At 42.3% G+C, this 24,776-nt stretch overlaps 1 protein-coding gene across 1 annotated transcript in view; it reads left to right on the forward strand.

Annotated features, from left to right (window-relative positions):
* LOC148542096 (CD109 antigen-like) overlaps positions 1-24,776 on the forward strand; it is a 333,340-nt gene that overhangs the window by 177,515 nt on the left and 131,049 nt on the right. Inside the window, exons 21-25 of the mRNA XM_088470525.1 lie at positions 2,682-2,894; positions 7,263-7,407; positions 8,574-8,747; positions 19,735-19,816; positions 23,365-23,593. Of these exons, the coding sequence (XP_088326651.1) occupies positions 2,682-2,894; positions 7,263-7,407; positions 8,574-8,747; positions 19,735-19,816; positions 23,365-23,593 (843 nt within the window). The remainder of the gene's footprint in view (positions 1-2,681; positions 2,895-7,262; positions 7,408-8,573; positions 8,748-19,734; positions 19,817-23,364; positions 23,594-24,776) is intronic.

Below are 24,776 nucleotides of genomic sequence, written 5' to 3' on the forward strand. Positions count from 1 at the left end.
GCGAGTGCACGATTTCCGACCGCAATGACTGGTTTGCACATGCGCATTACGACCCATATGCATGCGCAGTTGTATGAACATCGCTCATAGCGAACGAGCGGGCGCTTACGAGCGGCTCTGAATCAGGCCCTCAGTGTCCAGAGTGCGCATCCCAGCATCCTGTGGCTTGTGTCGACCCGGCGGCACAGGTCGCACATCAGAGTACGCGATCTTGTGTACTGCTGCTAGTGTCATCCTGGCGGCACCAAGCGCACCTCAGCATCCAGTGTACACAAAACTTGTGTACTACCGCTGGTGTCATCCCATCGGCACCATGCGCACCTCATCATCCTGTGTACGCAATCTTGTGTACTACCGCTGGTGTCATCCCGGCGGCCCTAAGTGAATCTCAGCATCCTGTGGGCCTGATTCAGACCCGCTCACAAGCGGGTGGATGGTCCCCCACTGCGCATGCACACGCCGGAGTCGGCTCTGGCGTGCGCGAGACCCAGCCAGCGACGGGCACTCCGTCGCTACGGTCTCACACCAAAAAGGGGCGGCTGACGATTGTGATTGACAGCTCCCCCCGTTTTGGAGGCGGGTAGGGGGGGTGGCTGGCCAAACTGAGGCGTTCCCGAAGGAATGCCTGCCGTTTGGGGGCGGCCTCAGTAGTGAGCTTCCGGCTCTATTAGAGCTGGAAGCTCACTGGGGCTTGCGATGGACGAGACCCTACCACAAGGGTCTCATTGCAAGCCTGATGGTCGCCATCACCTGGTCGCTCGCAAAAGCTGTGGGTGGTCACCCACAGCTTAGGGAGCGGCCAGGAGGCCGGCTCTGAAAAAAAAAAATGCCGCCCTTATTCAGAGCGAGCTCTCTGAAAGAGCGACCGGCTCTGAATCAGGCTCTGTGTACGCAATCTTGTGTACAACCGCTAGTGTATCCCGGCGGCACAAAGCGCACCTCATCGTCTTCTTGCCAAGTTTTTCAGCCCTCAAGGCTGCTACTCAGCCCAGAGGCTGCTCCCGGCCCAAAAGTCGCATCTCATCTTACTGGCCCTCAGGCCACAACCAGCCAGGGCTGTTACCGGCCCAAAGGCCGCATCTCATCTTACTGGCCCACTGGCTACAGTCAGCCAAGGCACTTCCAGCCCTCAAAGCTGCTACACGGCCGTTTGAAGCCAAGGTATACCAGCCCTCAAGGCTGTTGCGGGACTAATACCCTATTGTACTGTATGTGTGTCCCTTCCTACCTGTATGTACTGTATGTGTGTATGTGTGACCCTTCCTACTGTATGTGTGTCTCTTCCTGCCTGTATGTGTGTATGTATGTATGTACTGTATGTGTGTCCCTTCCTGCCTGTATGTACTGTATGTGTGTATGTGTGACCCTTCCTAGGTGTACGTACTGTATGTGTGTATGTGTGTCCCTTCCTGCCTGTATGTACTGTATGTGTATCAGTTCCTGCCTGTATGTGTGTGTTTGTATGTGACCCTGCCTGTATGTGTGTGTCTATGTATGTATGAATGAATGTGTGACCCTGGCTGCATGTGTATGTATGTCTGTGTGTATGTACGTATGTATGTATGAATGTTTGACCCTGTCTGTATGTATGTATGTATATATAAGTAGCGGTTATATTATATACTGTAGCACACACACTTTTTTGGGGGGTAGGGCGTGGAAGCACACTCGTGCTCCGGGCACCCTGGCCACATGCTACACCTCTGCCCAGACATACCCTAAAGATCCTGCTTTTAATATTGCTGTTGCTTCCTTCACATTGCAATATGGTAAAGTGAGTAACTGGAGGACATTCCAAATATGTAATTCATACTCAAAGAATCCTACAACTTTCCAGAATTAGTCAGTGTGCACTTACTATAAGCTTACTATATATTTTTATTTTGGCACCTCAACTTTAAACACATTTTTACGGTAATGCCAGACATGTCAATTTTCTTACATAAGCCCATCTTGTGAGGAGAGTTTGAAAAATATTATTTCTGTATAGCTAATTAATGTCCCACTTATTTAGCAGATGTAGATAAACCCAGTAGCGACAAACCTTTGTGCACCCTGCACACTCTCCAGGGTACGCACACCTCAATAATGTGAAAGGTTCACACATTACATGGTCTAATACTAAAATAGTTATATCCTTACACTGACAAGCTCCGTTACTGTTACCGTTTCAGTCCACGTCTCACAGACAAAGCTACCTCCGAAACACCTCCTCCCTCTGCAACTGTGTTATATGTCAACATGCTGGGAGGGGCCTCAATGCAGTAATTGCCGCATAGGTTGCACCTTATATATGTATGTCATGAAGTCGGCTGTGGTGTCCTGCTGGATCCCCAGTCATCTGTCCCCCATGTCCCCCTCTATGGGCAGCCCTCATCACATGTACTTCCCCACAGCAGAGGTGAGTTCTAGTACAATGCAAGACAAGATGTGCTGTGAAGGTGCTTTTAATATATGCAAGGTGGACAATCAGGTGCATTTACACAAATATAAAATATTGCACACAAGCATATTTTGTGATATAACCTTTTTCTATTGCATTTATTTAGAAGAAGTTATTCTATGCCAGACATTTTACTAAAAAAAATTGTATGCTATTTCATAAAACATTATAACTTACTACACATAACTATAACCTATTTTCAACAAAATTTTACTGACCTGTATTTTTCCTTTCATAGGTTTCTGTAGCCCTTGATAGAAGCGATGCATTTGAAATCCAGTTAGCTTTTATAAATTCAACTGGAAGCCAACAGACTGTATCAGTCCCAAGTCAACAAGGAAAAAACGTTTTCTTTCCAATAAAACCAATTCAGCTGGGCGAGATTCCAATTATTGTTAAAGCAACATCTTCACTTGCTTCGGATGCGGTAACTCGAAAGCTCTTAGTTAAGGTAATTTTTAATATGCCATAAAACTATTAAATGACAGCATGAAAACACTGCTGTGAGATTAAGAAATAAAAAGATTGTGTAGCTGATTATATTGAGGTCTATATGACCTTGAACAAATTCAGATGTTAAAATTTCGGAGTGCAGATAAATAATGTTATAAAACAGTATGGAAGAAACATCACCATATGAGTGCTTGCATATTTGAGTTAGTGGAGTAATTTTTGTGTTGGAAGCTCTGAGTAAATATACTGTACCTTCTTAGTTGTTTTCTAAACTGACATTTGTATACAGTGTACCACCTAAATTGTCTCAGTCGTTGACCAATATGAAATTGCTATTTAAAAAGTTAATATAGCATTGTAGAGACTATACTTAAGTACTGACCAAAATCATACAAATTCACAAACAGCGAGTTTATTAGGTACACTCCACATTACACAGATACTGTACACAGAGGCTGGGTTGTAAGTAACGCTGCAGTATCTGCTTCAAGGTTGTGACTGGAAAGGAGTTTGTTGTATTTGTTTTGTATGGAGCTGATTATATTTTGGGGAGAGCCAAATGTGTGCTCCTGTCAGTTCTGATCTTCCTTAACTTCCGTAGTGTGTGTGTATTTGATTGTCTGTCTAGGGAGAGGTGACTGTACATGGTAATCTCTCCACTGACAATCTTTCCCTACAAATTTACTATATTGTCTTAATATATAGTAGTAGAACAAATGCACATTAGGAAGTATTAGGTGAACTTTATTGCTGTTAACAAAAAACAGACTCAATCCAATCCAGAATTCTCTAAGAACTGGGAATGTGAAGGTGATAGGGAGCATGCATTTTTGCCTACTCTTGGACTTTCCGGGAAATTCACAATTTAGTTTTTTTCATCCCTCTGGGACCACTCCCAACAACCGTGAATGAGCGAGGTGGTGTAGTAATGATGATGCAATTAGATTTAAATTGTGTCATCTTGCCTCCACTCAACAACATAGGGCAGAGATGATGCGATTCATGACATTGCTCCCTGCTCCTACCCCCTGGAGTGGCAGCTCATGGATTTGCTGGAGAAAATGTAGGTTACTATGAATTATACCCAGCAGGGATAAAACACAAAACATTGCGTAGTATATTAAGTCCACCTGAACCTACCACATTATACACATACTTGCACAATTTGTACAATACACTATACAAATCATAGACAGAAGCTTATACCCAGTTGTGCCCAGCATATTATTCTTAGCAATTATATCTTACTGGGTAGAGCCCAATGCCTACAATGTTGTGCTCTGAGCATAATGTATGTGTGGATAGTTAGAAATAGTCCAAAACAAAAGCATTTAAAATCCTGGTTAGATTAAAAGAAATCAAAATCTATCGTTTACTAAAAATTTTTTATTGCTAGCATATGCCTTTCTAATGTACAGCGGTGTTCCTGAAATCTGGTGCTCCCGCACCTGCTAGAGCTTAAATTTCCAGGTTTTCTTTTATCATGCACAGTTAACTTAGGGCCTGAGTCAGCACGGATTGCAATCGTAGCTGCGTAATTGCACGCAATGCAGCTGCGAAAATATGCTAATGCCTGCCCCAGCTAAGCCAGCATAGAGTCGCCCACTACTGCTTTCTCACAACCGTAATACCTCACAGTCCTGCGTATACATCGGTAACATCGAATTACATCGGCTTGTCACGCACAATTACAGCGGCTCTGACCCGTCGCAGAAATTGTAAGTCTCGTTGCACGCAGAAGGCTCTCAAGCGCATACATTCGCAGTGGCTAATTTATGCATGCCCATGCAACGGCATTCAAACGGACAGGTTTGCCTACGTTTCTGCAACCACTCACCTGTCACCACCCCCAAACGCACACGGCCTGTCACTCACTCTACGATGGATTCCTGTCTGCGTGTGTAATCGCAATGAGATCGTGTGCACAGTGTGGTGCATGCGCAATGGCTAACAATCGCTCGATCTGCGTACATAGGGCCTGATTCAGACCCGCTCGCGAGCGCTGAGCGCTCGCAAGCGGGTCATTGCTGCCCAAGTGCGCATGCGCACGAGGGAGCCGGCTCCGTCGTGCGCATGCGCGAGACCCGAATAACGACGGCCAAGCCGTCGTTATGGGTCTCGCACCAAAGGGGGCGTGCTGTCGATGGTGATTGACAGCACGCCCCCTTTGGTGGGCGTGCCGGGGGCGTGGCTGCCCAGACGGAGGCGTTCCCATGGGAACGCCTACCGTCTGGGCCGGCCCCACTGACATCACTAGTGATGTCAGTGGGAGTGCTTTTGGCTCTGATAGAGCCAAAAGCACTCCTGGGCTTGTGGCAGCGAGACCCTACCGCAGGGTCTCGTCGCAAGCCCGATGGTTGTGCTGGTCTTGACCATCGCGACCATCATTTTGGCCGCTCGCTATAGCTGTGGGTGGTCACCCACAGCTATGCAAGCGGCCAGGAGGCCGCTCCAAAAGGTAGGAGGGACGGCCCTGATTCAGAGCGAGCGCTCTGTCAGAGCATCCGGCTCTGAATCAGGGCCATAGTTGCAATTGCGATCCGTGCTGAATCAGGCTGCTTGGCTGGGTCAGTAATTACCCTTAAACCAAAATCCTGAAAACATGAGCCTTTGGAGCTACGTGCGAACGAGATTTTGGAAACACTCATGTACATATAGGGCATATTTCCAACAATACCATACCTCCAAAATTTACCTTGATTTGGTACAAATGGTGGGGTGAGGCATTGGCAGGCCATGATGGGGTGGGCCCTTGTGTGAATGCCTATAGGTGCCCATACACGCTGAGATTGGCTGATCCGATGGCTGACATATCGGGCGGTCCCCCCGCACGGAGCGATCCGCTGCCCGACCACCCGATATGCCGTCACCCTCCTCCCCCACCCACACAGCGCTGCATGGGATCATACATCGCATCCCCAGATCAAGTGAATATGCAGTAGGATCTGGAGGTGCGATGTATGACCCCACGGGAGCGCGCACTGTCCGATGTCATGCCCATACACGGTATGATATAGCAGCAATATCGTACCAATCCATTGGATCGGCTGCTATATCGCACCGTGTATGGGCACCTTAAGATTTCCAAAGTGCTAGCCATACTTTACTCTCCCTTTCACACAAGTGGCAGGTGTACATAGCTTCAGTTCACTTATGTAACTGGTATAAAAATATCTCTACATTCTGTTCAGCAGCACAAAGGTTTTTTGAAGGTGTGATAGTGAGATGGTGGAGCAAAGCCCTCAAATCAGTACTATCCCACCTAAATTAGGCGATATAAAATGCAAATAATATTCCTTCCTGCTTTACTGTATTAAAGAAAAGCATCAAGAGGAACAGTGACATTACATACTAAACATAGATAGAAGGGACTCAGCATAGCTTTTCCTTGAGTACAAGAGAAACAATTTCTGAACTCAGATATAACAGTCAATAACAGTTTCTGAAGAGAAAATGAGAACAAAATCAAAAAATGATCTGTACAAAGCATAAAAATATGAGTCACAGCTCCCTCCTTATACCCATTACTCCTCCGTTTTAATTTTCTCCTCTTTATTTTTTTATACAGGGTTATTATAATTATTACTATTATTATTATTATTTTTATTATAATAGTATAATGCGCTTGTTGCTGTAAATTAAATGAATATTAAATGTCAATCCACGATGATGCCATGAGCTTCTCCTATTCTCTTCATACTGCGCATTTTCTGTAACCTAACGTACGCAATTCTGGGCAATGCAGAGTTTTACTAATTTCATTTCCATCTCCACTTATGACTGAAGTGGCACATATATAAGGTTCGGGTGGGTGTGTCGATATGTCTTGGCAGAGTTGTACTTAAGAGTAAATATTCTAGTTTCCATACATACCTTTTGCAAGTAGTTAAGGGCTGGTGCAAGTGTGCACAGGTGGTGATGATGATGTCTAATCAAACCAAGCATACAGATAGGGGGCCTGATTCAGATATGTACATTCATCCGATGAAATCTCTAAATCAGGTCCAGGGTGTGGACTAACAGCAAAATGTACAACTCTGCATACGTACACATTTTGCCATGCACCCGATTTCCATCCAACTGAGCATCAGGCCCTACAGGTATGTTTGTATAATTGGTATATTATTAAAGTAGTACTATACTAATTTATGTCATTCATTGTTTCAGTCTACACAAGACCCTGTTTTTTTTGTACAGATTATCATCTAAACATGTAAATAACATTTTCTCATGGCATCATTTTATGATGTCAGTCTCAGACTATCTTAATAGCTGGCTCTGTAAAAGTTAGTATTTATTATACTTTAAACTAATTTTATGGGTTTGCAGATACAGTAAATGATATAATATTACTTTATTTTGACAGGCTGAAGGAATAGAACATTCATATTCACAAACGTTGCTCTTGGAACTGATCAACAATAAACCACAAATTATTTCTACAGCTTTGAACTTTACATTCCCACCTGATGTAGTAAGTGGCAGTGAAAAGGCATTTATCTCTGTTGTTGGTAAGGATAACTTGAATTCTTAAATTAATATTGCAATGAAGGAAAAATAACACACATCCCATTCAGTTTCTATCCACACCCCATAATATCAAAATTCCTCCTAAAAATTTAAATAAATGATGTTTTATATTGTAAAACTGACTTAATGGGCCTAATGTAATAGGGTGAGAGTTTAGAAAATGTGAGAGTTTAGCTTTCCCTGCGAGTTATATCCCCGGCAAATTGTAGCAGTCTTTCACGAAGTGCACACAGTGTCAGCTTCCGGAGCCGGCCAGGGGTTGCGAGAGAGAGATGAGATTAAAAGATCTCTCTCTTGCACCTGGAGCCTTTATAGGCTTTCAGCAGTTTGCACCATCTGAAGTGTTAACTAACGGGGCTAAATTCCAAAAAGCTTTGCTTTTTGGAGTTTAGTACATAGAGATCAGACCGTAGTCCCTATTGACAATAATGGGGACTGCGACCTGAAGTGCTCTGTGAAATCCCCTGCATTGTGCTATTAGTACATAGCAACAATACATAACATTATGCAGAAACTGCAGTTTATGCATAATTTTATGTAACAATCAGCTTGATACAGAGGCCACTTAATTATCAATACTTTATACATGGGCGCTAAAAGTTACACCTGGGTGAAAAGTTGGTGTATGGGTATGTGCATGACTAGAAATGTTAGGGCCCATAGCAAAACTGTGATAGATTCCTCTATAGATGATTATGCATACAATGTTGTATATAAGTCTATAGTTCCAATGGGATAATATCTTGGTTAGACAATATTTTTACAAAAATAATAGAAATAGAAGAAAATTAGATATCTGTAGCTTTGTCATATAGTTCAATGTACTTAGGATATCAACCCACTTTTAAGAAGGTAGGCTACAAAATACAGTATATAGGGTTTACTATTTCATGTACTTGAGTTGGGTTTGCAAATGTAATGATGATAATAATAATAATGATAATAATACAGCTATGTCATTGGTATGTAGAATTAATTATTTATTTATGAATACTTATATATATAGTGCCAGCATATTACATTGCGCTTTACAGCTGGGAAACACAACAATTGTTAAAAAACAACATTTAGCTTTCATGTGTACACTGATTTTTTTTCATCTGCTTGTATGCTGACTTGCTGAAAGTAACAGCATTCTGTTCCATAGGTGATATTCTGGGACCTTCTAGTAGTAACTTGCAGTCACTAATTCAGCTGCCTACCGGATGTGGTGAACAGAATATGATCAGATTGGCCCCCTGCATCTTTATAATGGAATATTTAACTAATACAAGACAGCTGAATGATCTTGCTCCGAAACTGATCTCTTATATGAAAGAAGGTATGATTAAGCTTTTACTGTGTGTTTAACCAGGTGACAGCAAATATCAATAACATAATGCTGTTATTATTTGATATAATAGATGTGCACTTTACAATTTTGAATATAGGGGCTGATTCAGTAGTGGATGGAATTGCAAAGCTGCATGAAAGCAGTTTGCAATTCCATCCTTGCAAATTTTCAAATGTAGCAAGAGGTGTCTGACACTCCCTGATGCATTTGCAATCCCAGGTCGTGATGGTGGACTACGTGGGCCAGCTGAGTAAGCCTCAGCTTATGCAGCCTAACCGGATTGCGAGGCCAGGAAACTACATCTGTGTCCGGGAACGCTGGCTGTTCCCGCACAGCCCCTTAAATGCCTCTGCCTGTCAGTCAGGCAGAGGAATAGCAGGGGCTGCGTGTGATCACACAGGGCTATGATCAGAACGGGTTCTGCGCACGCGCAGATTCTCGATAGTGAGGAATCTGCGTTCAGCATTGCACTAGCGTGAATTGGCCCCATAGTACTAAACTGTTCAATCTTCAGGGCCACCGAGGGAGGGGGGGAGCGGGTGCTAATTACCAGGGCTTGTTGGAGGGTACCGGAAAGGGCCCAGGTCTGACACCACCCCCCTCTTACCTGTCAGCAGCAGCCTCTCTCCATGGCCCAGCACACACTGCTGTGTGCTGGGCTGCAGTGGGGTCAGGGAGGCTGCTGTCGCTGAGCAGCAGTCTCCTCTGCCTGTGTGCCGGTGGGGAGCAATCACACTGATTTGCCCTTGGCTGAGTGGCTCTTAGTGCTTTGCAGCAATACATTTTTCTTTTCCTAAAGGGGCATGGCCACGCCTCCCACATTAGGCCACCTGGCCCCAGCCAAGCTGTTTATGGCACTGTCAGTCTTACGCAGGCTCCCATACCCATGCATTCACCAGAGTAACAGGGAACAGTGACCTATGCAGATGACAATACATACTGCAACACTCTGTCAAGTAATGATTAGTAATGATTACTCCACTTCTATCTTATCTTTAAAAATACGTTGGCTATCATTCTGGTGGACTTTATTTTTGAAGATGTGGTTAGAGGTTTCATTTTTAATTGCTTGTTGAAAAGAGAAAAGAGGAAACTGGCATGTCAACAAGTAAGCCATATTCTCTAAACAGCTAATTTTGTATTTGTTAACTTGTGACACATGTGATTGAGGCAGTAACTTAAATAAATGATCTTGGCTATTTAGCTTACAATAGATGCTTCTAAAGCATTTGATACATTTGAATGTGTTGCCCAAAGAAGGACCTCATAAATATAGAAATTTACCATTGTACTGAGTGGCCATATGGTTGCTAATTATAACCCTCGGTTTCAAATGCACATGAGTAGATGCACACTAGGCTGTAAATTTACTAAACAGCTGTTTTGCTTGGATTTATTATAACCATTCCATATCCCTGGCGGTTCTGACTTCCAAACCACTGGAATTACTTTTCAACGGTTTGAACAGTTATTCTCAAACCACAAGTGATGTCCAACGGTTTACATATAGCCAAACACCCAGTAATTTGGTCCAAACCGACACAAAGCTGTCATAAAACCACTGCATGTATCTAAGCAATCAGTAGGTGAGGAATCTATATACACTTATAGGGCCCTATTTACTACAATCTGCATTTGAAATGCAGATTGTAGTGTGATATTTTCGCCTAAATTCGCATTGCAAAGTTAGGCATTATCACAGGGATTAATCAAATATCTCCTGCAGGGACAGAGTTTACGATAAAGCTCTGTCCCTGAGAATGCCATCCATAGCTTTATCACTGTATTTTTCACAAAAAATACAGTGAGAAGGAGCCCACGCATGTGCTGACTTTCTCACCATACAAACCCACTCAGCGCCTGCGACCCCCGCAACGGAATTCACTTGATTAATTATCTGGAATGGACCAATATACTTGGGACTAAATTTCTTTGAGGGATGGCAAAGTCTTAAATTCAGGGTGGACAACCACACATAATCTCCCACCTAGAAAGTTCAAGTCTTTCCATGATGATCCACAAAAATTTTGGAATAAAAGGAGTCTTGGTTGAGAGCAAAATTAACTTTCCTCCAAAATTTCTTGTGTCGAGAAGCAGTGTTGTGAACCTTAAGCAGATTACTGGATTCAGGAGAGAAAACGAATTGGCTCTTGGGTGATGCCCATAGCTACAAAGAAAAGGAGATACATTGGTGAAGGAATGACGGGCATTGTTGTAAGCATATTCACCTAAGGGTAGATATTCTGCCCAATTATTATGATATTTGGAGATGTAACAACAGAGATATTGCTCCAGGGATTGATTCACCCTTTTGGTCTCACCATACGACTAGGGGTGATATGCAGACGATAAACTGTGGCTGATACCCAATAGTACACAAAAGGACTTCCAGAATTGAGCAACTAACTGGGAACCTCTATTGTAATCTGAAGATGTGTTGGATGAATAATGAAGCCAATGTCTTAGCACTGGCTAATTTGGTGAGCGGAACAAAATGGGCAAGATTGCTGAAATGATCAACCACAACCCAGATGGTGTTATTCTCAGAGGCCAATGGTAAATTGACAATGAAGTCTATAGAGACTTGGGTCTAGGGCTTTCTGGGATTGGACAGCGGTAATAATAGTCGAGAAGGAGCACCTCTAAGTGATTGTTTCCTAGCACAAACTTCACAAGCATGAACGTATTGTATTCTTTAACATCCTGACTCATGGTAGGCCACCATAAAGAATGGCCACCATAAAGAACGGTTCAGGAGCTCTTGGGTCTTGGAAATCCCAGGATTTCCTGATATCTTATTTAGATTGATTTCAGACAAAGGAGAACATCTGAATCATTCAGACACAAATAGTAAGCCAGGATTAGTTTCAAGTAGCACCTGATCCTGGAGTTCAGTGAGCTGAGAAGACAAATCTAATGCCAGAGCAGCATGAATGGAAGTGGCAGGAACTATGGGCAGGTTCACAGTGTTAGAAGCATGATTTGGAAGGAAGCGGTGGGACAAAGCATCAGCTTTGATTGTCTTTGAGCCAGGTCGGTAAGTGATGATAAAATTAAACAGGGTAAAAAATAATGCCCAATGTGCTTGTCAAGAATTAATCTTCTTGGCCGACTTGATGTACAGTAGATTATTGTGATTGGTCAGGGCTGTGATAACATGCCCGTCTCCCTCCAACCGATGTCTCCAGTCCTCGAAGGGCCATTTTTTTGCAAGGAGTTCCTAGTTTACGACATCATAATTGCAACTCAGCAGAAGAGAACTTTCTAGGAAGGAAAGCACAAGGGTGCAGCTTATTATCCACAGGATCACACTCGGAGAGGTCTGCTCCAACTACCACTTCAGAAGTGTATACTTCCACAACAAAAATAACTCCTGGTTTGGATGACGTACTGGGGCAGAGACAAATGCTTGTTTTAGATCATTAAAGCCTTCCAAGGTTCAGTTTGTGGTATCAGCTCCCTTTTTGGTTAAAGTTGTAATAGCTGCCAAAACTGAAAAAGAACAAATAAACCACCTATAATGATTTTTAACTACCTTCGAGGACCCTTTGGATGGCCTTTAAATGGCTGGGTAAAACCCAGTTGAGGACAGCTTGGAGTTTCCAAGGATCCATGGAAAAGCCTTCAGGAGAAATGACTAAAAATAAACTTCCTTGACTTCAAACACTCATTTTTCCAACTTAGAGCCGCTCTAAGAGCCGCTTCAGAGCCGCTCGTAAGCGGCCGCTCGTTCGCACTGAGCGATGTTCACACAACTGCGCATGCGTACGGATTGTAATACGCATGCGCGAACCAGTCATTGCGGCCGAAACTCGTTTGTTCGCAAAATAGCGAATGTCTGCTATTTTGAGTGACAGGAGGAGGCGTATGTGGGTGGTAACAGGGGAAGGTGCTTGAAAAGTGGGAGTGGAATTCAGAACGCAGGCGTGCTTAAAGGTCAAAACGGGCGTTTTATGGGTGTGCATAATTAATACAGCAGCGTCAGCGACCACGTCACTTGTTTTTTTTTAGTCAGAACTACTCGCAAAATAGCGGTTGAAAAAACCAACCACAAGAATAGCGAGCAGTTCATACGCTGTTCGATGTACTCGATTAATCTAATAAATAGCGGACATGACGTATGGTGCGAGCGGCCAGGGGGCGTATTTTTCTAAATTTCGACCGCAAGTTTTGCTCGCTCGTTCAGACTTAGAGGCGTGAACAGACCGCAAAGTGCGAACAGTTCATTTGAATAGCCACCCCTTTTTTTTAAACGAACGACTGCAAATAGCGAGCGGCTCTGAATCAGGCCCTTAGTGAATAAGTGATGTTCACACAGTATCTGAAGTACTTGCTTGACATAGCAGTGATGTAGATATGTGGATTGAGAACTAGATGTCCCTTGTTACTGCCAAGGCAGAGACCGAGGGTGCATCTCCTAGATTTTTCTTCTTGACACAATCTATAAGCCCTAAATTGCATAGGCTCAGAAGGGTCATTAGTGGAAAAAGAGGGAATGGGAGATGAGACAGTGTATGGTAACTCCTCCATTTTCCTTTCTTTGAGATGCCTGTCAATCTTAATAGTCAGTTGCATCAGTTTCTCCAAAGTATCAGGAACAGGATACTCGAGTAAAGAGTCCTTGATTTGTTCCAAAAGGCCAAGGCGGAGTGCTATATCAATCCACTCATTGTCGGCAGACAAGCTCTGAACTCAGAACAATATTCCTCTGCAGCTTTGTACCCTTGTTTCAAGGCACGTAAGTGAACTAAGCAGAGGCCACTTGATCAGGGTAACTCCAGTGCCTCAAAAAATGCATGCGCGTTCTATAAAGCCGGATACCCAGAACTTAATCCAAATGCCCATGTCTGAAGAGTCCCCTTGTAACAAGGCAATGATTATTCCAATTATCTGTTGCTCAGAACCAGAGGATGGAGGCCTAAGCATGAAATATAATTTACACCTTTCTTTGAAGTTCCGGAATAACTTCCGATCTCCTGAGAAAAAGCCAAAAGATGTACTTTAGGATTTTTAATGGAGGCCAAAGCAGCTGGATTAGACCTAGAAACCTCCTCTTGAGCAACTACACAAAGCGACATATCTTGGACCACCTAAGACAGGGTCTGAATTTGATTTACCAGTACTTGAGAAGGGTTTGGCAAAGCAGATTCCATCTAGACGCAGGTACCACTTCCAGCTATTTTAGGCCAGTTATAATGTTAGGGCCCACCCAAGAAATCACATAAGCTACTAGAATCATGCTATAGAGGTCTTCTTCTATAACAGCCACCATTTTCCCGTACATATTAATATTCTCAGTTCTACTTGGATGCTGCCAGGACATAAATGAGGATAGTAGGAGCATATGTTAATAACCGAGCAGCGTTGGAGTAAGGCTGGAGCAGTTATAACTGTGGGCTGGTTTACCAAAATGAAACAGGACTGGAGTTTTGTGTAAATAATCACCTAGGCAGATCAACACGTGCAGCAGGTAGAATGCTTAGACCAGGGCAGGAATTGGAAATACCAGCCAGGGACCAACAGGAACACAGGGTATTCACCAGACCATGAGCACCAGGTAGCAGAAACCATTGGCATGAAGCTATAACCAGCAGGGAGGCTAAGCCCTCCTTACCTTTTACCAAAACCAGAGGCCAATCAGATTGTCTCATCAGAGACAAGCCCCCTATTGAAATCATATCTGCAGCTGTGCGGCTGCACGTACTGAGACAGACAGGGAAGAGTCTCAGCTGCATAGTAACAGCCGTGACCATCAGCCAGTGTGGCTGCTTCAGACCCGGCTGCCATGGTAACCGCTGGGACCAGAATCCCTGGCAGCTGGTATGGCATGGTGTACCGGTCGCCTAGCAATGGCCGGGACTAGATAGAGGTTGTGAGCTCCTGCGGCTAGTGCGGTGACTCATTACACTGTATAGGATAATGGCATGTTCACTATTCATTATAATTATTATTATCCTTTATTTATATGGCACCACAAGGGTTCTGCAGCACCTTACATAAACAAATGAATTATTAACAGTACAAAACAATGAGGACAAGGACATGGTTTATAAACATTGCTGCTTTTGTGATCAGGACACTTAAATAAGCAGCAGGGCGCCAGCAACCATATTTAGGTGCTGTTGTGGGGAGTTAGGAGTATGTGATAGTATAAGTGAGGAAAGTAAAAGCATCTGAGTGAAGAGACCCCTACTAGTGAGAACTTACATTCTAAAGGGGAGGAACTGAAAGACAGGGGTGACATAGATGAGTAGACAGTGAGGAAGGATCATGGAGCAGTGAGTTAGGATGAGACCTGAAAAGCTTTGAAGAAGAAGTTGGTCTTGAAAGCCCTTTTGAAGATTAGTAGAGAGGTGGAGCATCTGATAGAGAGGGGAAGAGAATTCCAAAGTGTCGCATCCCGCTCCTCTGGATCCTGGCATGTCCTGTGGTCCTCTATGCATGCCATATCTCCGGGATCACCCTCTGCATATCACTCCCTGCATTGCCTATGGCACCAGGTCAGTATGGGCGCAGCCATCTTGTCTCTAGTCATGTGATCATTCCTACACCTATCTGGTTCTTGCAATTCTCCACATGATCACTGCACTCTGGGCCTGATTCAACAAGGAACGCACAGGAGACAAAGCACGCACTTGGCCGATGTTTTTGCTCTGCGTATGCATCGCAGTGCACGAACCGGCCAGTGCGATGAATTATGCATACGCAGGGAGTCTGCAGCCCCAGGGACAAGTGTTTGACAGGAAGTGCCGTTTGTGGGTGATGACGGGGGAGTGGATGGGCAAACGCAGGCATGCCTGTGCGTTTGGACGGCATTTCAGGGGCGTGCATAATTAAGCCCTTGTGGCGACGGATGTAGCCTGAGGTCTAGTTGCACACAGGAAGCGGTACAAATCCTCAGGTTAACCACTATAATGCTAATGTGTTTGATGGTTCTCGATGTTACCAATTTTTCCACTGTCTTGCCAAGTGATTCAGAGCGAGCGCTCTGTCAGAGCGTCCGGCTCTGAATCAGGGCCTCTATCCGCTCCCAGGACAGCCTATTTAACCCTTCCAGTTCAGCACAAAGCCAGATCAACAAATTATATTCCTGTTTTCTTGGTTCCTGTGATCCTTGTGATCTAGTACCTAGATGTTGGGGTTGCTGTTAACTTCATCTCTCCAAGCTGCAATTATTTCTAGTTATGCCTGTGTTCCTTCTAGATAGGACTACATTCCACAGATCTGCACTGGTGTCTGCAGTATAGAGCTTCACTGAAACTACTAATTATGCTGTCCACCTGAGGAGCTAGCTAATCACTGTTGTCTGCTAAATCTGCAAAAGACTTCCAGTCTGGTTAATCCTGCTTCCAGTTCTGACCTGCTCTGCAGCACTACTGCTCCCAGCAATACCAGTTCCATCCAGGTCAATCCTGCTTCCAGCGTTAATCTATTTTACAGCACTAGAGCTTCCAGCAATACTAGGCTTATTTGTGCTGCTCCATCTTCGTCTGTTTGATACTGCTTCAAGTGCAATCTGCATTCACCCTGTGATTCTTGTTTTAATGATCCTGTGGTGCTCAGCTCTCATTAACAATTGTGCCTCTCCTGCATACTATTTGGAGAAAGCCGGGTACTTTGTCTGTGTGTATTCCATTCATCCGTGTGAGCATGCATCGTTGGTCGTTCAGTTCATACACAATAGAGGACCTTTTTATGGCTTATGAGAGTTCCAATCCTAATTGAAGAGGTGGAACCTAATATAGAATATAAGGAACACTTAAATCTTAACACCTCCACCTTGATAAAGACTTAGGAGAGTTGAAACGCATTGGTGGTGAGCTGTTTTTCCTATCTGGAACAGAACTACCTGAGTACCCACGTTTGGTGATACAGGGAGAACATTGTTGCCCCTTTATATAATTTTGTATTCCAGACACTGGGTCTCATTCAGACCCGGTCGCAAGAGCTGATGGCTTGCAACCTGGTCGATGGTTAGCCCTGCGCACACGCAGCGGCCGCACTGCGCGTGCACAAGCCCCGGAGCGAGAGAGAAACTCTCTTGCTCCGGAGCTCTCTACAAAAGGGGCGGCTGTCGATGTTTATCGTCAGTTCACCCCGTTTTGTAGGCCGGCCGGGGGGGTGGTTTCCAAAACGGAGGCGTTCCTTAAGGAACGCCTACCGTTTTGTGGGCGGCCGCACTGACATCATCAGTGATGTCAGTGGGGAGTTTCCTGCTCAATCGGAGTAGGAAGCTCCCTGGGGCTTGCGGTTGCCGAGACCCAACCTTAGGGTCTCGTCGCAAGCCCCATCAAACTGGTCGGTTGCTAAGCTGTGGGTGGTAACCCACAGCTTAGCTAGCGACCAGGAGGCCACACTAAAAAAAGGAAGCGGCCGCCCTCATTCAGAACGAGCGCTTATATAAATTGCAGAAATATTGAGTGTTCGTTATGTTAAGGCAGGTATCCACTACAAGATCTGAAAACGACTGCACGATTATGACATTGTAATCGTTCAGTCGTTTGTCAGTCGTGTGATGAGCAGTCGTTCAGTGCAGGGTCATCAATCATCTGGAAACATGCTGAACCTGACGATATCATCAGGTTGACCAGCATGTTGGAAAGATGATAGAAGTCTAAACGACCAGCGGGCACGCGCATAGCTGGTGTTTTAGACACTTTTGCAAACGATTTGCAAACGATTGAACGATCAAACGATCGTTATCGTTCATAAAAATCGCTAAGTGGATACCCCCCTTTAGGCCTGAAGCAATAGATATTGTTGTTCTCCTCGGGCATGCAAGAATTAAAATCAGATTTTCCTTTGTGGCATAAGTAAAAACTGTCCTACATAAGCATTCCCTTTCTTTCATACCTATTATCTACCAAATATCAAAACGTCATGCGGAAACCTGAACAAATGGAAATGATTACTTTTCAGCTTATTGGCAGGAGTTGATGTAATAAAGACAAATTCTACTTAGAATGTACAAAATCAGATTCTTTTTTGTGGTTGAATATGCAACCAAGAATAAATAACTGTGAAATGTATATCTTTCTAAATCAAGATGGAGAAGGGTAACCAAATATAGTAGACTATTGTTATGTATCTAACAGATTAGTGCTACAAATGTATTTAAATATAGTAAATAGTTTTACAAGTGTTTTTAACAATGTCAAGACTTTTGGGTATTTGAAAATTCAGATATATGGGACTTTGGAGCTCATTCAGAACCGTTCACTAGGCTGCGCTCGTACGCTGCCTTAAGGAACGAAACTATGCAAATGAAGCGATCGCACACTAAGGTATAAGGACGCCTCCTATGTCTGAACGTGCGATCGCCGGGTGAAGTTAGAAGCCCACCAGCCAGGAATAAAGACACCCCAAAAAAAAGCCCAATTTCAGACGTAATTTCCAGGAAGTGTATGAAAACATTGGTACCATCGGAGGACATCGAACCAGCCCTCAGTGTTTGAGGTAGACCCTAGTCTCCAGATGCAGAGGTCAATCAATTTACCAGCTATTTTAATAGTAAAGCTACATTATCTGTTACAGTACCTTTTATCAAGTCTGGGGGATTCTGTGGTCTTTAAAGTTCCCATCAAGGCTGTCCAATTAGATGTTTGCGGGGACTCAGACACGTGTGGGAAGCTGACACCAGCCTTTGGATTCCATAGAAACGCTATAATATTATCTTACCATCATTATATTGCTAAATACATCCTAACCCCTGGAATTGGCTTATATTGCCCACAAAATCTGCCATTTTGGAGATGTTCCTCTAGCCATCTCAATTTGTCCCTTAACCAAAGTCACTCAGATCCTTACACTTGGCTATTTTTCCTGCTTCCAGCAACTTTAAGAAATGACTGTTCACTTGATGCCTAATATATTTCACCCATTGACAGGTGTCAGTGTATAATCACTGTTATTCACTTCACTTGTCAGTGGTTTCCATGTTAAGGTTGATGAGTGTATATGCTAATTTTATATTATAGTGTATTTGTGTGTACTTTTATTGCTATCAACCTGTTAAATTGTTATATTATTGGGCACATCTAAATATAAAATATTTTTTGCCTAAAGAGCCAATTTTTCAATCAATTTCTTCATTAGAAAAATTTCCTTTTTTTATTTAACCTTTTTTTATTTAATTTATTTATTCCCATTTGTCATTGTATGTATTTGACAATTACACTGTGCTAGATGTAATTGTTTGATTGTTGGTTAATTCCTTTATTTGCAAATGATAGTTATGACTGATAATCGTAATGCAGTATTCTAGTTTCACAGAGAAATGTAAAAGTGGGGCAGAGGTATTACAAAATGTTTAAGAAAATCTTTTATAGATGTCCACAACCGTTCTTCTGTAGATAAACAGTACAACTGTCAAAGTTACCTGCTGGAGTATTACAGAAATATGTTTTGTGTCATAATAAAATTTCCCAGAGTTGGTCTGCTGTATGAAAGACAAGAGGTCTACTGTATTTAATAAATAATGATCAATTGCATAGAGCAGTGGTTCCCAAACTTTTTTGGATCACTGCGCCCTAGAGCATCGGCTTGGTTTTCACGGCAGCCTTAAGCCAAATGTTTGTTATTGAGAAATTCAGAAAAAAATGTAGTAAAGTAATTTGTGCTTACATGTCATCCTTAGGCTCAGTTATGTGGTGGTGGACAGGTTTGTGCTTCTGTTTATCCATATATTTAAATTACATTGACCATAAATAATTAGATTTTGTGCTAGACCACCAACCTGAGGCACCCCTGCAAGTGTCCCGAGGCACCCCAGAGTGCCTATACACACAGTTTGGGAACCACTGGCATAGAGTAAAGCAGGTTTGAACTTTTATTACATGTTTAAATACATACTGCTCTGAGCTCTTTGCAGTAGTTTATTTTTTTACATAAGCATCATGCCTTATATACCTTTAATTTGATCCACATATAAAACAGATTGCAGTAATCATAATATTCATATGTCTTTGCTACTCAGGTTACCAGAGAGAACTTATCTATCAAAGAGAAGATGGGTCTTTTAGCGCATTTGGAAATGACGATCCTTCTGGAAGTACATGGTACATTGACAATTATCTAAATATTTCTCTCTACAAACCTCAAGGTTCTTTAAGGGTAAAGGTCCTTGTTGGTACACATCAAATCTAAAACAGTTACCCTACAGTTATGTAGTTAGGAATGAATGGCATTCTAATCTAAAGTGATGGAGGTATACATGCTGAATGTAATTAGTGAGGTGGGAATAACAATTCCAAAGTATTAGACTGAGCTGTTTAATTGGAATCGCTATTTCTCTAAACTTCTTGTTTTTCTTATTGTCAAAACACTTCAGCCAAACCAAACTGCAAACCTATGACAATCAATTTGTAAGATTAATAGTAAAAACAAAAATGGGAAAAAAGTGGAAACTTAATGGAGCTGATTAATTTATATTTAATATGAAGTTTTACTTACAAAAAGAACATATCTGAGAATTGCTGTAAATAACTTAAATGCAATATACATTGCAAAAGCAATACTAAAAAATTAGTTTTGAAACCTAAATAATCACTGCTGTAGAACGTTTTATGTTTTATGTAGTAAAACCCTGCAGCATTAGAAACAGCCCATGGAACAATGGCTATTTAATTTTATATATTTTTTTGTGGCAGAAATAAAATTAAGTTACTTGCTGAGAGAAAAATGTGAAACTTCCAGATAGAAGAATAGTGAAGCATATAAAATGTTATCTTATTAATTACCACAGATTTAACTCATCTGCTAGCTATATTATGGATGAGGTAATTTAATTAAATTGTGGAAGATAACCTGAAATTGTCCTCTGTTATTCATCATCTTGGACTCAGCTAGTGTCTTTCAGGGGTCTGGCCAATTAAACCTCAAGAACTCTTTCATTCTTGTAAGGTGCAAAAAGTCTTGCATATATATTTCTATTTGTGGTTCTTTTTTATATGCTAACAGTGAAGCACTATTCTTTGCAATATCAGTATTTCTCTGAACAATGTATTGGGTTAGAAATAAAAAAAGGAAAATTGTAGAAAAGGAAATATCTCATGGATCAATAGACATCTGAAATACGGGTATGTGTATTCATATAAAGATTGTTTATTAATGCAATTTGAAAGGCCAAAATACCATTTTTTTTAGCTTACTGATGTTTAAAATAAATACAGCTAAGAAACAGCAATTCAACATTCAATCAAGCTCTTACACCCAGGAGTAAAGCTGCATAGTCATAGAACTTCACATTTATTTCTGAAAAGGAGAAATCATGTCCCATGGAGTAACCAGAGGTTTGTTTAGTCATATGTCACTTTATAGGGGCAAGGCCAATTTGCAGCCTACTCAAATTTTGTCAAGTTCTCAAGACTGTTGCAGTTTCCATAGGACAACTTGGTCTGGGGAATGAGAGAAGGGTCTTTCCAGCATAGTAAAATTTAGCTTTGGAGTAAAAAAAGCTGTAGTGATAACATTTGTCATTCAGATATAGTATACACATATACTGTAGTAGGACCACAATAGCGTCACTCGTTGGTCTGATAGATAAGGAATTCACACACAATCCATGCTAATCAATGTTTTGGGTTATTTCAACCTGTCATCAGGTTGAAATAACCCAACAACATAAAAAAAAACAATTCTTGCCTTCAATTTAAAATTTATAGACATTGATGAGATCCACATTGAATTTTCATAAGTGCAACAAATGTACTTGGTTACGCCAAAAGAAAACTGGTTGCTGCCCCTAGGAGTTAAAAATCTCGGGGACCCACACGCAAATTATCTCCTAATACGTTTTTAATTATACCAACTAAGAATTGTAATAAACCGTACGTTTAGTAGGTTGCACCAAAATTTTTTACAAACTGACAGCTGACAGAAGATGAGCTTTTAAGAGACAAACTGTAATGTGAATCTGATGTGGAATGTATGCTAGTGCTGTACTGGTGATCTGCTACAGGTGTATGGACTGATTACACAGTGTTTTAGGGAGGTGCTTGATGATCTTTTACAATGGGGATGATGCATGTGAAAGGTGACTGCTGTGAAGCTGGTGATCTTGAATAAGCCTATGTGGTGGTCATGATGCACACAGTGGTATGAATAACAAAAGTGAAAATTATTAAAGTGATTATATTTCATGTGGCTTGATAAGTGTCCAGTTATATATTTTTAAACATACAATATTAAAAGTATTGCAGTTTTAAATTTTGGTCTTAAGCATTCCAGGAAAGTGGATTGTAAAAGTAAATGCCACACAATATGGAATCATTCTTTTGCGTACCAGACAGTGTGTAAAGACCCTACATTATATACCAAATATTTAAAACTTGAATTCCTAAGTCCATAAGACTTTCTTCCAGTCTTCAGTAGTCCACCGGAGGTGCTTAATGGCCCAGACGAGCCTCTTTTTCATTGCTGCAAAACAGCTTTAAGTTCTTAACTCAGAGGTTCCCAAAAGCGGTCCTCAAGGCACCCCAGCAGTTCAGGTTTTACAGATATCCATGATTGAGCACAGGAGGTTAAATCAAATAGATTGAGGTACTAATTAAGTCACGTGCTAATTCATGGATATCTCTAAAAAATGAACTGTTGAGGACCATGTTTGTGAACCTCTGTAACTTAACCTATTACATTTTCCCTGAAAAAGCCCTTTTATGTAAAATGCTGAAGTTTTCATGTTTTTTTCAGTTTTTGCTAGATCAAACTTTTTTTTTGTAATCTCAGGCAGTTTACCACTTACCTTTGTACCATTTCAAGTTGTTCACTTGGCTTGAATGTTTTACATTTCTACAGAAATTGGAAACATGTGGTTGTGCTAAAATGTTTTAATATATTTATATGTATGTATATATACTGTTGTACTCACCAGTCTTCTTTTAAATTAAAAAAGTAGCATTTATTCACCACGGAATCGGTATGTAATACTGACAGACGGGATCCAGGCGGTCAGAATCCCGACGCCTGCATCCCGACAGGGTTAATATACTGACTCTTGGTGGTCAGTATGCTAGCCCTCCCCCTCTCTCTAACACACCCTTCCTGGTGCCTGAACCTTCCCTAGTGGATAAACCTAACCCTCCCCCCTTAGTGCTTTACGCTAACCATCCCCCTAGTGCCTAACCCCTAAACCTAACCCTCCCTCCCACCCCGCTACTTACCTTCAGCATTCTGGCGGTTGGGATGCCGACACCAGGATTCTTACCGGCGTCTGTATTTTGGCGCGGGTAAGGTAAGCATTGGCATCCAGACCGCCCGGATGCCGAATGCATTCCATTCACCACATGCAGAGATACAAACAATACTAATGAATAAGATGGTCAATGCTTCTGTTATTAAAGTAAACCCATTGGGAATTATAGATGGAGAACATGTCGTAGAGAAAACTGGTATAGTACATCACATGGAGAATATGGGACATCTCTTACCATATTATCTCAGTCCATTCAATATAGTTGTATTTGAAAGTGTTATGCTTGAATGGGATTGGCGTACCTAGTTCATCATGAGACAAATGCTGCATCGTCTCAAGTAAACTGGATACATCTGTACTAACAATTTTCATTTGGCTTTATTCTAAAGATAAAATGGTCTTCTATTGTTTTAGGTTGTCTGCATTTGTCCTGCGTTGTTTTTTAAAAGCACGACAGTTTATATTAGTTGACCCTGTAGTGCTTCATGATACACTTACATGGCTTCTAAAGCACCAGAAGAAAAATGGAGAATTTTGGGAACCTGGAAGAGTAATAAGCAGTCGGCTTCAAGGAGGCCTTTATAGTCCAGTTACTCTGACTGCGTATGTAATGGCCGCTCTTATTGAATATCCTGGACTCCTGGTAAGAAATCACTTCTGAATTGTTTTTATTTACAAATCTTCAATTTCTGAATATAGTATTTGCAATATCTATTCACCACATTTTGTATATCTATGATTGTAGACTTTCAGTATGGGCTACTTCTTAATGATCAGTAGATGCAAGGTACAAAAGCAGAGTGAGCTTATATGGTGTACTGATATAAAGTCCAATTTCTTTCCAAGTATGAGCGCCTATAGTAGTAAAGACTTTGTAATAATGAAATGCAGAAAATAGTCCTTTACATTGCATCAATTTACTTCAATTGTCTAGATACGAAGTTTCCCATCTACTTCCTGTAAGCCTTTTTATAATCTCTGTAGGAGTAGCAGATAGCACAAAATTAGAGCTGGGAAGCCACCTGAGAGGCAGTGTTTAGGCTTTTAATGTTTCGTTCTTTTCAATTAGAGTAAACTTTTGTGATTAAAGAAGGCATTTGATTTAGTAGTAAGTGTGGAGCCTCAGGGCAGGTAGTTTGTGCGGCAACACCCTTTGCTAAGATCCCCATCACCAGCACTGGCATATCTATAATGGGTGAAAGGTGTGCGGCACATGGGCCCTGGGTCCAGGGGGCCTACACTGGAAACACCCTGCAGCAATATAATTATACTTATACCGCTTTGGAGCGGATTCCACCTCGAGGCCGAACATCACGCGGCCGGCATCAGATTCTCGCGAGACTCGTGTGACGTTCGGCCTCTATAAAAGGCGCTGCGGCCCGGGACTCGGCGCCATTTCACTGAGAGAGAGGACGAACTTAGTACTAGTTCTTCCAACTTCTTGCCGCTGGACTTTCAAGGGCATTAGCCCTCTGTGATATAAATAACCTCTGTGACTTCTTCACTTTACTGGGCTTAAGCCCACTGTGTGTGCTCCGTGACTGGGCTATATAAAAGCTCTGTGACTGGGCATATAACTCTGCGACTTTTCTGGGCATAAGCCCACTGTGTATACAAGCTCCATGACTGGGCATAAACCCACTTTACTGGGCATAGGCCCACTGTGTGTATACTAGCTCCGTGACTGGGCATAAGCCCACTGTATGTATACAAGCACCCTGACTCCTTGGGCTGTAAGCCTCTGAGTATACAAGCACTGTGACTCCTTGGGCCATAGCCCTCTGTGTATACAAGCACTGTGACTCCTTGGGCCGTAGCCCTCTGTG

The sequence above is a fragment of the Taudactylus pleione genome, unplaced genomic scaffold (genome assembly GCF_031769625.1).
Source record: "Taudactylus pleione unplaced genomic scaffold, aTauple2 ptg000015l, whole genome shotgun sequence".
Classification (NCBI taxonomy): Eukaryota; Metazoa; Chordata; class Amphibia; order Anura; family Myobatrachidae; genus Taudactylus; species Taudactylus pleione.